Genomic DNA, 14905 nt, shown 5'->3' with positions numbered 1-14905 from the left:
AACAATACGAATGCTGAGGTAAATAGCATAAGTAGTTGTTTTCGTTATGGATATGTTTATATAAGAATGCCCCATATAAAAGAGCTGTGTAGCTCAAAGCGTATGGAGCTTTTTAAGTATCATTTTATGCAGATTCCGATGATGAACTGTGCTCATGCCCATGAACAGCATGTATTTGTATACGATATTTAATTTCAAAGACAAAATCAAGGGGCTGGATGGGTGAGGGGTTTATTTCAACTCCAAATGACAGAGCAATTAAAATAGTGGAGGACTACTTCCAGACCAATCTGGTAAGAGGAGTTTTTGTAAATCTGTTTTTACATTCAACAAGCCCTACAGCAAGAAATTCATTTATACCACTGAGATTAATGCTTATCTAATTGTAACTTATTTAAAAACCATTTTCTTTTCGACTGGGTACCAATCAGTTTCTCTGTGTTGCACATAGAGTAGCAAAGATGAGAGACTGGCCAAATTCATCATCAGTGTTGATTGTCTTCCTTTTTTTCCCAATATATCAAACACCTTTTACACCTTTTTGAAAGACAAATGTTGTTTGGGTGCGCATCCAAATTGAGGAGGTTCCTGAACCTATTATGTGAAAATTAATCAGGTAATGACTTCACTAATAAGAAAACTGCACACAATGAACATTTGCCTTGTGTTATACCAGGCCTGTTTAACAATGTTGCGTTGTAAGCAAAGTCAGTAATTAAGAAAATAAGCTACATGAGACTCACATTAATTTTTGGCAATATTATTATTATTGTTTTGGACTTTTTACCAGACCCTCATTAAATATCTCACAACACTTGATCAATAAATTTACACTAATGTGCCAGTAAAGAAAATCTAGCATATTTAAAATGATGCTGTCAATTATTGTACAGTAATTTAACAACAGATACATGGAAAGACATTGGTGGGGCTGGTATTTGGTTTGCTAGTGTAATTAATCATCAAATTAGCACTATGTGGGCGGATAGCACTCCTTTATTTCTCCAATCATTGTTTTTGCCCTTGAGACTTAAGGCACTTTGAAGAGGGAGGCAAAAACCAAAGGAGAAATCCCATTTAATTACCATGCATTATGTTTTATCTTAGGCCAAACAAAAATGTGCTGTGGATCACCCTAATTACTGTACAAAATAATCCAGAATAATGTCTTTCTCTCCAAAATTGAAATCTAGCTGCACTTAATGCATACACATAATGCACGGAGCATCATTATAAACATTAATAAAAAATTACTCTTTTTTTTAATTCATTATTTTTTTAATTCATTCATACAGGTTTTGTACTGCTCAACTTTTTGTGTTTCAGTTATTCTCCATATAATTTTTGCTCTGAGCATGACTGTGTTCATAGCTGGTCACATTTCTTAACATTGGCCATATTTCTCACATTGCAAAGTGAATTAGCTCTATGTCCCGCAAATGTCAACAAGTCTTCTGATTAGTATGAATGTATTCTTGCCTTAAGTTCAGTTGCTGTGTAAAGAAAAAAAAAAAAAACTTGGTAAACACACAAGGGAAAGTACACAGAAGGAGTACAGTACATACACCCCAGGCCTAATGCTTTGGGTCATTGTCACTAAAAATCTAATCCACACAGCACCATGTGAGCCTCTCTGTTTCGAGAGCTAAGAAAAATGCCTGGTTCTCCTCTTTTTCCCTAGACCCCACTGACAATGACAGCATGCTCCTTGTAATACAAGGACTGTTGTTTAATGTGCCATAACCGGATGGAACATGCAGATGTTGCATTTCCAAAACGATAAACAACAATTCAATATTGAGAGAGAAAAAAAATGCAAACTGTTTATATATATATATATATATATATATATTTTTTTTTTTTTTTTTATGATGGAAGACTCTGCTCCAATATTAACAAATATTATGAGCAGTGTAAACTAGACACATTGTAAATATGGCAATTATTTGAGGATAAATATATTAAATTCATTGTGTGGCATCTGAGTCATGTGCCAAGAAATTTGGGTGTGTTGCAGCAAAGATATAGCAGAATAATAATAATAATAATTCAAAAAAAAAAAAAAAAAAAAAAAAAATAAACTGACTTCATTCTATTGTCATCTGAAAGCATCTACATCTCTCTTTACCCCATCAACCCTCCTACTGTTTTCTACTTTCATTGTGCCAGCACACAAAATGCTTACTTTGCAGTCAACATGAGAAAAAAATCATTTACAACTGGTGACAAGAGAAATCCATGATTTTTTTTTCTTTTTTTATGTGATTGTTGTCAAAAGGAATTGAGCACAACAATGCCTTGTTCAGTTCTGGTTGCATTCAAAGGCATAGCTAGAAGGGCTTGGGGAAGACTGCTTGCTGCTAGGGGCTGGTGGGCACAGACCAGCTAGAAAGTGAATTTTGCATACTGTACGGATCATCGCCCAGTTCAGCCCAGTCACATTGAATCTGCCATCAACCAATTGTGCTTCATGAAACCGTCAACCCTCATTTACGTCTGCCTGTTTTCTTCCCCACGCAGCTGTAAACAAGGCCCCAGCTCTGAGCTGTCTTCCTGTGTCCCTGTGTCTGCTGCTTGCAAGAGAAGCGCAGACAGCAAAACCTCGTCTGCGTCACAAAGCAACTTAAAGCTACCATTTCCAGACAAGTCCTCTGCGCAGCAGGCAAAGGAGTCAGGCAGAAGAGCCTTTCTGGGAATGACAAGAGTTTTGCCAGCTCTTAATAGAAAAACTATTGAGACCCCAGCCCATACAGGCATGTTTTTTTATGGTTCCTCCTTGAGTTCTAGTTCATATATCTATTTTAAAAATGATTACATCAAGTTTACGCTTTAGTTCTCAGGCTGTTCTGCTAGTGTGGCACTTGTGGAGACAGGGAGCAAGGAGTTAGATAGCACAAGAAAGAATAAATAAGCATACTGACAAATGAATTCAACTAGGCCTAAATATAAATGAAAAAGTGTGACAGATACAGTTATAATAGGTTGCAATAAAATGATACAAAAACATATTCAGGGTAAGAATATACAATTTGCCAAAATAATGCAGATATAAATTGCTTCTGTTGTCAGGTTTGAGCAGCTTCTTTTAATCTTGAAATCAGTAAAATGTCATATGAATAATGAAAATACCCACAAAGCATCTTTACTTGAATCACAAAGGATAAGGTTAGCATTTTGCTTCAAAAGCATACAAAGCGCCTTACACCCCTGAAATGTGAAATTATCTTCATTTATAGGGTAGCCTTACATGTGCATGGTAATTGTAACCCACCAAACAGTTTCTTATTAAACAACAACTGCGTCAGTTGGTGTAGACAGAAAACATAATTAGTATTCAAGCTTAATTAATCTACGCTGGCCCCCTTTAAGTGAATTAGTCAATTATTTATGCATGTGTGCTCCTTTGATGCTAACAGATTATGTATGTTACTGGGAAAAACCTTGAAAAATGACTTTGAAAACTTTCCACCAGAAAATGTCACTACAAGCTGCTGCAGTGACTTAGAAATGTCAGTGAAGACCATGAATACTCAGTGATAATGGACAAAATAAATATCTGCCTGGCCTATATAGCCAAAGTCCAACAAATGATTGTAAATACCAAGTCACCATTCAAAATATTTCAGTTCTGGGAAAAGAAAAATATCACAACTCACTGTCAAAAATCCAGGGCAGGAGACAAAATTAATGAGCCAAATATGTACTTTTTGTGTGCCCTAATCCGTGGAATGGAAATCTAACACAAGTCGGATCAAGGTCTTTGCTAGGATCATGGGAACTCCTTGGGATTTTCAAGAGCCTTTTTGTTTCTACCCTTGAGAACCAGGCACTGCCCTCTGCACCCCTCAATCCCCCATTGAGAACCCAGAGGCAGCACAGAGGAATGCTAAATGTCAATGGTCAGACTGCGCCAGCACCTTCAGAGAGAGAGATGGAGGTACGAGGTCTGACCTCCTTGTGTTCAGCTATGCAGCTATGGGGGCCAAAAGTGAAACTGTACTCACACTGCCAAAGGTGTCCATCTCCACAAACTGCAAAAGATCATCACTGGCTGACCCCGATCTCTGAACAATGGCTAGGCCTGCAAAACAGAAGGAAAAAAAATGGTGAGAAATGTGGCAGAGCAAACAAGAAAAAAATCTAATGTTGCATGGGTCCTAAAAAGTTGATTTTCTGCAGCTGAGGAGAAACTGCTACCGGGTTTAATCTAACACTTAAACTAGCCATATAATATGTTTGTTCATGTTATTATACCTAGCATTTGCAAAAAGAGCTCTTTTAATAGTTTCCTGTACAGCGCAAAATGCTTCATTCCATGCAGTGTTATGCTACCTCTTTGCTGTTTGTGTGTTTAAAACTATAATCTCTGCAATGTATCTTGGAGAATAAAGGATAATAAATACCATTTATTTATTATCACAGATAGCAAATTATTTGCCCTTATTATTCAAATAGTTTATTCATTTACATCTGATACAATATCATTTTGTATTTTTATCGTCTTTTCCTATGGTAATTCACATGGCTTGCACAAGTTTCTGCTGAAATAGCAAAACAAACCCCAGGCAAAATGTGAAAGATTATCCCATACCATGCGAGCTAGGATGAAATGCTATACTTTTTCACACTGAACACTGCTCCACTGGGTGTGATTGAAAAACATGTAAAGCTATTGAATCTGTGCTTTGTATATGTGAGGGAAAATGAGTGTTGTAACAAGTGGGCCAGTGTTTTTGTAATTGTTTCAAATTACACTTGGCGTAATAACTCAGTGAAAGCGGACCCAGTGTGCGGTCCGTACACATTAACTAGGAAAAGACCACGGGATATCCGTACACCTTATCACGGCCCACAAAAAACTTGATTGTGTAAACAACTGTGGAGAATAATAACTGTTTAGCTATATTTCCAGCTGTGTCTATTTGTCTCCAATCGCGCTTATCACCAGCAACACAAAAGAAGCATAATACTGTTGGATAAAGAGGTACTTTGCAGCATTTCCTTTACATGTGTGTTTTATTGAATTAAAGACACTCTTTAACGTTCCTGTTTTTAATTTGCTGATTTGTTTTTCTTAGTTACTAATAGAAATGGGTGTGTGTGAATGTTTTATAAAGGCTGTAAAACTGTGATGCTGTGAGAAAAATAAGTCCATTAGTTGTAAAAACCGTTAGCCAAACTGTAAGCCTACTGCCAAACACTGACTCCCTAACCAATGAGATTGCCAGCAGTTTGTTAACCACAGAAATGACTGACTCACATTTCTGCTGGAGGTTCAGGCTTTCTGTCAAAAGCCATATGCGGATATATTACAATATGTGCAAATAACGCCCCACAGTCCTACAGAGTGTAGTGCACTTTTTGGACTTGAGTTAATAGCACCAGTATCAACCCAAAGAGAAAGCTGTCGATGAGTTCACTGCTGTGCTAAATTATCTCATGTGCTTACTGCACAACAGACCCATGGCAAACATGCTCTGCCAACACCAGCCAGCAGCAAAACATAGCTATACATGATTTTTTTTTGGAAACGTTTGTATTTTGACCCAGTCACCACTTCACTGGATCATCGTTTTTGACTAATCACAACAGCTTCCCTTTGAATAAGCAGATCTGTCAAGAGTTTAACGCCAGACAGGCTTCTGAATTTTAGAGCCGAAATAGCTAAGCTTTGAAAATGTCCCTCCATGACTTTTCCATAAACACATCTTAAAACTAGTATTGGTGGATTTTTAAAATCACTCAAGGAAAAAGTAGTTTTGATTAAATTTATTCCCATCAGCTGACGACCTGTTGTTAAATAGTGAAGGACTTGCCATAATTCAATGACAAAAACAATTCATTAGATAAGACATTGTCATGAGATAAATTGTTTGATTATTTGGGAACAGGATTTGTTAACTGCTTTAGGAAATACTTTTTTTCTCTCTCTCTCTCTTTTGTTAGTGTTGTCTCTTTGGCATTTCATGCTAATACAGCCCATTTGAACTGAACTAGTTTAAATTGAACTTAACTAACCTGAACCGAATTTTGCAAAATTGAAAAATAGAGATAGAGAACAAGAAAGTTATTTCTGCATGTAGCAATGGTTTTAACATTTGTAAAACACTTTTTGTGCATAATGTGTATATATTGTTCCACTACAATGACATGATACCCTCTCTCCTCTCAATGTCTTTGCCCTGCAACCGTTTCTTTGCATCTCTGCCCTGCCCCGAGAATGACCACCCCTCTGTCATCTACTCAGCTAAACTCAATCCACCCTTAATCCAGGATGACAGTGGGGTCTGTGTTGGGCTGGACACGGCACTTCCCCTTTTCTATGGCATAGTGCGACCTGAAATCTTCGCTTGACAATCTGCGTTTTTTCCACCAACAGGGATAAGGGATGTAACTCAATAGTCACCGAGGGACAGGGCACCATGCAGCACAGAATATTTTATCTGGTTGTGGACACAGGCCTTTTTTTATGTTTGACAACCAACTCCCTCAAGACATCGAGATCTCACAGCTGACAATAGGGTTAGAAAAAGGGCAGTGTTTCTTCTTCACTGGGCAGTGGAGACGTTTTGCATGCACATTTACCCTAAATGTACTCTTTGCACTTCGGAGTAAACTCACAAGGGAACACTGCAGCAGTGCACAGTCAAGTACAGTATTGTAATAAATTCATGCAAGCCTTTTACACTTTATTCATGGGAATTATACATTACTTTAATCTAACTGCATTACCTGAGGTAAATTTGAAGCAGACAAAGCTTTGTTAACTACACTTGTAGCATCTAATTTGACACCACTGGATTATTTAAAAAAAAAAAAAAAAACAATCTCTATTTCAACCAACTAACATTTTATTTCAGTAACTGTCTGTAGTAAAATGAGTCTACTACTATGTAGCGTTAAGAGGTATTTTACCTTTCAAGGCCCAGCTTCTGTCACTTTGTGGTCAGCTACACCGCAGTTGTCAAGGTGATGATGACGTGGTCCTTCACGAAACACACACGCCTTCATATGCACACACACAAAAACACACACACAGTCTCAAGTAACCTCCTCATATTCCCCCTCGGCTGCTGCAAAGAAAAAGTCTGGACAGGAGAAAGTCTGAATTCAGTTACAGAGCTTGCAGAGACATTATCTCATTCATTTGGAAACTTCATCATTTAGGACTCAGGCGACTCTTGAGCCACTCTTAGTCTGATATGGGACTACCTAGTTAATATGCTGTAGGTTATTAAATGGAAATAAACAAAGGCATAAATAGTAAAGAAGACTAAAATAATGAACTTGCATGTGATATTTTGGGTAAGAGGAAATAATAATTGACACTGTCTACACTATGCAACCGTTGAGATGTGCCAAGATAAAGTTTCAACTGTGTGAGAGGCTCATCTGCCAGATGGCATCGCCGTTTGTGTTTTAAATGTTTTTTTCATTATTCATGTGGAGTGTGGCATGCCGCTCCCTCATAGAGATGTTCACCTATTGTTTTACCAGAGAGTGAGAGATATTATGGGCAAAGCAGGCTGCTTTGTCACTTTCCAGTGCCATTAGAGTAATGAACTCCCCCAAACTGAAGGTAAAGTTCTCACTGTGCTTTGTAAACATCCATTATGCGGTATGCTGTATGACAATTGACACGAAGGTTCCCCTCATGCATTATTAAAAGGGGACTTCAGACGAACATATTCCTCAGACAAAGACAACCTGGTCAGCTTTAACAGCTGCCAGAAAGAACAGGCACAAAGCACCCAGCAGACTGGCCCTCTCAGGTTTGGCATAAGGCATATTACACCAGTGTTGCCCCATTAGAACAGATCACAGACTAGAACCAGTGCTTCCCTGAGAACCAACAGTCTGATTTTGTTTTATTTATTACTGCAAAGCCATCAGGCCCTGGTGGCCTTTTCAGCCAAAGAAGACAGATTGCTCACACATATAAGCAATGAATAGTCCTTATTTGTTTAGCGAACATGGTTTCAATGTTTTGTTTTACCTAGTGTTTTAGGATTACCACTAAAAAAAAAGGGTTGTTTTAAATGTGGCCTACATTATATTTTCTCCTGGATTAAACCTTATTAGTTCCACAAAATCCAAAACAATCAAAACTAAAGACAATAACATAAATAAAGGACAATTATTCAGTACACATTCTTAACAATACAGTGTGTATACGGCAGATCTTTATATTTACGTTGCCCATATTACAGACCATTGGATTCCTTTTGCTCATTAAGCTGGTTGCATGTGATCTAAATAAGATGCTCACCAATTTGGACCTCCCATTTCCTCGTTTAGCTGTCCTTGATCGTTTGTACGATTAAATATAGACCTAAATCTCCGATTTTATCCAATTAATTCTCTGTGCAGGCATGAGAGTGGCTAATGATGTTATCTTACCTAATTAACCTGTATAGGGATTCAACTCCAGGACAGGGATTGTTCATCCTTCATCCAAGTGTTCATTATTATCATTACAATCATTATCATAAAGGGGCTAACTTATGATGTTGGCCATTCCGCCACCATTAATCTAGATTGAGTCTTTTTTTTTTTTCTTTTTGGGGAGGGGGATCCTTTGGGGTCATTTTTAATTATCGCTAAAAGGATGGGAATTCTAGTAAAGCCGAATAAGTTCAATTTTGGTCACAGCAATCACTGGAGTCACGTGAGACCACATTACGTGAATGTGATTTGACTACTTACGATTGAGGACACTTCAGGGCTCCACATCCTGGATTCCCTGAAACTCTCCTCTCAGCTTTCTGTCAGCTTCCCCACTGAATGTCAGCTTCAACCTATTAACGCAGCAGACTTGGTGCAAATCAATAGCCCTCATTGGGCCATGTGTCATTAGTTAATCGGGTATTGATGAGGGTATTGACACGCAGCTAATTAATCTCAGGCCCAGCACCAGCTTTCATACGTTTCCTTAATTATGCTCTTCATCTTAGTCCTTCCACATTGACACGCCGTCGCTTCTTGTTCGACAGTGAGTAAAAGTTAGCTGTCAAGTCACACTTTTTTCCCCCAAACAGTTTGGTTTGTTTTTTTTTTCTGGAAGTGAGCTACATTGCAGCAGCAGTGCAGCAAGCATGCACAAACTAGGCTGGATAATTTCTCACACAGTCAGAACTCTGTTTGAGTTTTAACTGTGTCACAGTATTAAAATAAACAGTATTATAAATCTGGCAATTGTGTCATTTTTAAAGTGTGGCTGCAATTTACTCTCTTTATTTTAATTTCCTCCTTGTTAGCAGTGTTATTTTGGAGAGTAGCAATATAGTATGCCCCAAACTGCCTGTAAAGTGACTCTGCATTGTGGACAGACACCGATGCACGTTTTGCTCTGATTAAAAAGTACTGCAGTTGCAATAGTTACTTTTTTTTCTAGTGTCAGCATGTAGAGGAAGCAAATATTGCATGATGTCCTATTGTTTAACACAAATTTACAAGTTATAAGCTATAACAAGTCTCACCTCTACTGCTCCTACTTACTGGGCTGCAGGCCCAAGTTTCACCTCCTATCCTGGAACATGTTGTGTGGTGTGTGTTTGTGAGCTGACTATATGTCTGTCCATCTCTGTGTATTAGTCTTTTATGTGCATGTACGTATGTGTGTGTAAATGTGTAAAACGCCTATACAGTACATATGCGTACACCCCCTTTGTATCTTTTTTGAGTGTTTTGTCAGTATTTGCATATGTTTGTTCACACACACAGTCTGATCAATAGAGCTGCACATTAGTGCACTGGTGCACAGACGAGAGAGCACCTGAAGGTGACCCTGACTACTGGCATCACCACAGGGCTCCAATAAGCTGCTCCTCAACCGCTGCTCCGCAAACCACAAATCTCCAACTTTTAGCCTGCTGCTGTTGGTTTGATTATTGTTTATAGATACAGCCGAGAATTAAAGTATGGCCCGCAGGCAGCATAATTATTTACAGCTGAAAACTCATATCATTACCAGCATGCTCCTAATTGCCAGAAGTAATATCAATGTTAGTTGATTAAGTGTTTTTTTTTTTTTCGTCTACAGTCTCCATAATGTGCACAGAGATTGTTTTCCCTCAGCATATGGGGTGACGGTTTATCTCAATACAGCTGTTCATCTGGCTTGACTTTTTTTTTCCTTCTTTTCATTCCAAATGCAATACTGTGGCATCTTCAGAGTGTAGCTATCGATCGCTGCACTTTTTGTTGTTTACTCACAAGGTCAAAGCAAACACAGGAGATTCATACTTAATTGGTCAGAAATAATTCATCTCTGCAAGGGTTTTACCTAAATAGATACAGATGTGATATACAGGGGAAACAGCACAGTAGGCCATAAGACTGAAGGTGATGTCATAGAAAAAAGGCCAGTAGGTGGTAAGGCTACTCTTAATATACAATCAAATGACTGATTAAAACAAATGTTTATTTGGCCTAGACCTACCTCCCTCTGCTATGAACATGTCAAAATATTTCATCCTGTATTTAACTCTCCAAGAAAGATGAGGCTATTAATAACATTGCCTGTGAAGGGAAAATACATAAACCTTGAAGGCTACTTTATTATTCACATGTAGATTACTCAAATATGAATGTGGCGCTGCAGCACTAGAAACCTATTTCTTAGACCTGAGTTTGAACATTCCTCATGACAGAGCTGATACCATGGGTTTATGTTTAATTTTAAAGTTCAGTCTCGAAAGGCCAGCGCTGATCTGTGGTAATACCAGAGGTCAGTAGTGCTTAAGAATAGTCACACGTCATGTGTTTTAAACATATCCTCATAACGAGTTTTCCCTTTTGTTCAACACATGTGGAACTGTATATCAAGTTCAGCAGACCAAAATCTGCCTTACTTTTCAACATTACACATTTTGCTATTTACACATCTACACACACAATATCCTGAGACACGACTCACCCTGGGAATGAATCTGTGAATCTTCCACATGTTCCATTCAAACTTTGGAGGAACTGCTGTGGAAGTGAGCTTGCATGATACAGCATAATGAATACACACACAAAAACAAAAACAAACAAACAAACAAAAAAAAACATAAGCAACAATTCCTCTGCATTTCCCACCCTTTTTCTTTGAATGCATCACATCTTAGGAGGAGAACAAAAAAAAAAAAAGAACTGATATGGCCCCAAAAGATTGCGTCTATAAAGCAATTGAAAATCACAGGAATTCGTCTTAGCCTTCCAGAGTTAAGATTGTGCAGAGACGTGGAATGATTGTTAAAAGGGCAGTGCAAATGGTGATTAAAAATGGGCCTAGGGTCATCATTAGGGCATGATCTCAGAGAAATTGGGACCAAGGGGGGAGCGTTTCAGAAGCATCTTGCTGACCAACAAGGGGTGTTTCGCATGCAACCGAGTCCTCTCTGACAAGGATTTATTATGTGCCTTTTGACAGGCAGAGAATCTGCCCCTTTGATGAGCGCACTGACTACGACCTCATGCACAAAAAGCTCGAGGAAATTGGACAATTGTCGGCATGAAACTTAGAGCTATAAATACATTTTCTTTCTTTGTTGTGCATTCAGAAATGCAGTGATGTCATGGCACAGTGGAGGTCCTGTCATCCCTTTAAGGAGTCAAGGGGCTGTTGGCAGTGGTCTATCAGCAGTTTGGAGGGGTGATGTGTAATGAAATATGACACACTAAGGTACAACTGATATAACATATAGGATTGACTCTAGCCAAGGCAGGTACCTCACTTTTCTGAACCACACAGTGCAGGAGGAAAATTCCTCTATGAACATGAATCCAGTGCAATGTATCCAGAGAGATATATTCTACTTTCATTAACATTGGAAACAAAGGAAGCGGTCTTACGTAAAGGTAAATCTACAGAGAAAAAAAGTATTGTGTGTGTTTCCAGTTCCCATGCATACAAATTTGCGGTTTCTGTTCTGCACTCAAAGTAAACGAGTTTACTATTGAAGCAGGGATGTTGGTGCGATTATCAGCCAGCAGAGATTCAATCAGTTTGTAGCTCTATTCATCTTCTTTGACTTGACAATGAACCCTGTGTTTCTTGCCTGTCATTTGCTGAAAAGGAGGGTGATTATAATAATTGTGAGCCCCTCACTACTCCACAGTTTGAATTCCCAAGGGATGGTGTAATGACAGTTTGAGGTTGTTGTTTGTTTGACACAAACTCAGTAGCACTTGTTGCAAAAGTAGTAATGGTATTGTCAAAATCAGCCTGACCAGTCACCAATTATTTGATGGTTAACGCACTTGTCAGCCAGGAAAACTTGACTGTGGTGTAACTTTTCACAGTCACCACTTGATGTCATTAACAATAGTACCACAAGGCAACACGAGTGAGAAACTCATTACTGCAATTCAAAGCTTCTCACATCACTTTTATCTGAAAGACTATTGGAATAAAAGTATCAAAAATGTTTGGAGAATAGCTGCATCCATTTTGGGTAATGATGTAAGAGCTCCAGTAATTTTAAAAAACTATAATCACGATATTGAAAGGCATACGATTATGTTTACAGCTCTGATTTAACGCTGAACCGCACAATCAAGTGATCAAATGACATGAATTAAAATTGCCTAAGTGTTCACATGACTTTTCAGACGGGATGCACCAGGAAACAGTTTGTCCAGATCGGTCTCTTGCGCTAAAGGCAGCTGATCTCCACAAATGAGGTCAGCCCTGATCTCCCAGGTCACCACCTAACCCATACATCTGTCTAAATATCTGGGAGAACATTTGAAATGTAAATGACTGCAATGACCGACTCAACTCGGCTTGTCTTCAATGGACACGCAACGCTGACCCTCAAAGCAGTATCGAGCTCATTGGACTATTCATAGTGTGTGTCCTCTGCCTCCTGCCTTTTAAGTTTTTTTTTTAAAGGGTATAATGTTCACTCTGTGAGTTTAACCTAGATCTCTTTTGAACTTTTAATGATCTATTTCCTACAGTTAATGATTCAACACCGAGTTTACTACTGTGTGTGCACTGACATATTAACACACAGGCAAAGCAAGGACACATTTAGAGGGAGAAGTTAACCAAGGCAAAATTACATTTCTCTCTTTCACTCTGTTAACCCTCTATGCCATGGCACAGACGCTGAGTGATGAAGCACACAGCGCTGCATTTTACTGTAATGGCAAACAGCAATGTGTGTTTCCTTAAAGTCTTTACAACATGAAAAATGGTACTTTTATCACCTGAAACACAACCCATTCAAGCATGAGACTGTCAATGTAAGACTGTACTGATAAAACCACATGTTGTTGTTGTTTTAGCTAGGTTAAATAAAAAAAAAGAAAACAGTGAAAAACATAAAGCTGCTGACCTTGTTGCCTAACATGGATGACTAACTTTTACAGAAGAGTCGGTTAAACAAACTTTACACGAGCAAGTCACGTCCTTTATCTGACTTTTGTGAGCCTAAAACCTATTTTAAAAAATATAAAATAAAATATATATAAAACTGAAACACTGTCTTGTTAATTTACCACTGAAAGCTAATAATACCACCCTCTAACTACTAGCACCTAATGCTAGCTGCCAACTCTGAACAAAGCAAGCTAATAAGTGCAATTATCAGTCTGAATTCATTTCAAATGTGGCTGTAATTTCTGATTAAAGATGCCCTACCTTTTTAGTAGACATATACAGCATATCCACTGCCACTGAAATCCAAAATGTGGCTGGTGACGTTATTTTTCCTCGGACACTGATGGCCTGTTTGTGGGCTAACGTTAGCTAGCTATCTAGCTGTGAAGCTGGTTACTGGCTTCATGTGAAGGAAACGCTGCCACGCTGGTTTTGCTCAATAAACACCGTATTGATCTGAATATAAGACGACCCTGATTTTAAGACGACCCCTCTTTTTCAAGACCCTTTTTTGGAAATATACTTTTTATATGGATATTCTACGACACCAGCCCATGCTAGCTTTAAACTCAGCATGGGGTATGTTGAGCTCTGTGGCAACTTCAAGTGCTTTTTGCTGCATCACAGCCCTCGTAACGGGCAGTCCTTCACGACGTTTCTCATTCACAACACCGCACACCCTCCTGTCAGTCTCGTTGAATCGACTAGTTTTTGGACGACGAAAAGCCCTTCTCTGGCTGTGGGCATTTTTTAGCTCTTCTTTCTGAGACCGCCACCGTCTCACATTGCACTCAGGGCCAGGGTTAAAGGATGTTTATTTACCTTGACGGTGCGGTGCTGCGGCCGGCCCACCTGATGCTGGCTGGTGCCTCGGTCAGGTCTGTCGGATCTGACAGACCGCGGCGCACACAGACTGTCATATCTTTGATCTAAAATCAACTTTTGTTTATACGCCGTTGCAGCAGCACAATGGACAGCAACACAGACAACATGGTTGATTATTGATTGCGCAACGCGGCCATTCGCCGGTAATCGCGCTGCGCGCATTAAACGATTTTGCTGAGGCAGGAGGAAAGTTGCATGATTTACGTTGTACCCACGTTCGCGCGCTGCGTGCGTGACCGTTCATGTGCTCGTGCATGAACGCTCATACAATGCTGGAGCACACCCCTTCCAACCGTGCCAGAGCGGGGGAAGTATACTGTATTCAGATCAATACGGTAGTGATAAATTCTGTCAGAAATAAAATACGTCTGATACCAGGAGGTAATTCTTCCTTGAATTAAAATAATAACAATAATAATAATCATTAGTTTGTAAATATTTGTTTGTTTGTGTTTCTTTGTTTGTTTTTATTAAGGAAATGGACAGTTTAATATCCAATTGAAATACAGCTGAAAAGTTAAAAAAAAAAAAAAAAAAAAAAAAAAAAAAGGCCTTTAACACATGTTTCTATGGTGTTTAGATATCCACACTGGGATGTACAGTATTTTATGGGGTGGAAAAAAAAAAAATCCTGGCAAAGTCTTAGTA

The 14905-nt window shown here is 38.8% G+C and overlaps 1 protein-coding gene across 11 annotated transcripts in view; it reads right to left on the bottom strand.

The window, feature by feature from the left end:
- Nucleotides 1-14252, bottom strand: part of ofcc1 (orofacial cleft 1 candidate 1) — a 144559-nt gene extending 130307 nt beyond the window's left edge. For 9 of the 11 annotated variants that reach the window (XM_030079386.1, XM_030079387.1, XM_030079383.1 and 6 more), the window contains exons 1-3: nt 14195-14252; nt 6916-7005; nt 4005-4081 (exon numbers count right to left, since the gene is read on the bottom strand). In XM_030079386.1, the coding sequence (XP_029935246.1) occupies nt 4005-4022 (18 nt within the window). In that variant the 5' untranslated portion in view covers nt 4023-4081; nt 6916-7005; nt 14195-14252. Of the gene's footprint in view, nt 1-4004; nt 4082-6915; nt 7089-13633; nt 13747-14194 lie in introns of those variants that run through there. The other 2 variants (XM_030079385.1, XM_030079384.1) reach the window with 2 other exon arrangements.
- Nucleotides 14253-14905: the final 653 nt, after the last annotated feature.

Source organism: Myripristis murdjan, chromosome 20, assembly GCF_902150065.1.
Source record: "Myripristis murdjan chromosome 20, fMyrMur1.1, whole genome shotgun sequence".
Lineage (NCBI taxonomy): Eukaryota > Metazoa > Chordata > Actinopteri > Holocentriformes > Holocentridae > Myripristis > Myripristis murdjan.
Note: the sequence above shows the minus strand (reverse complement) of the source record. Positions and strands in the feature narration are given on the sequence as shown.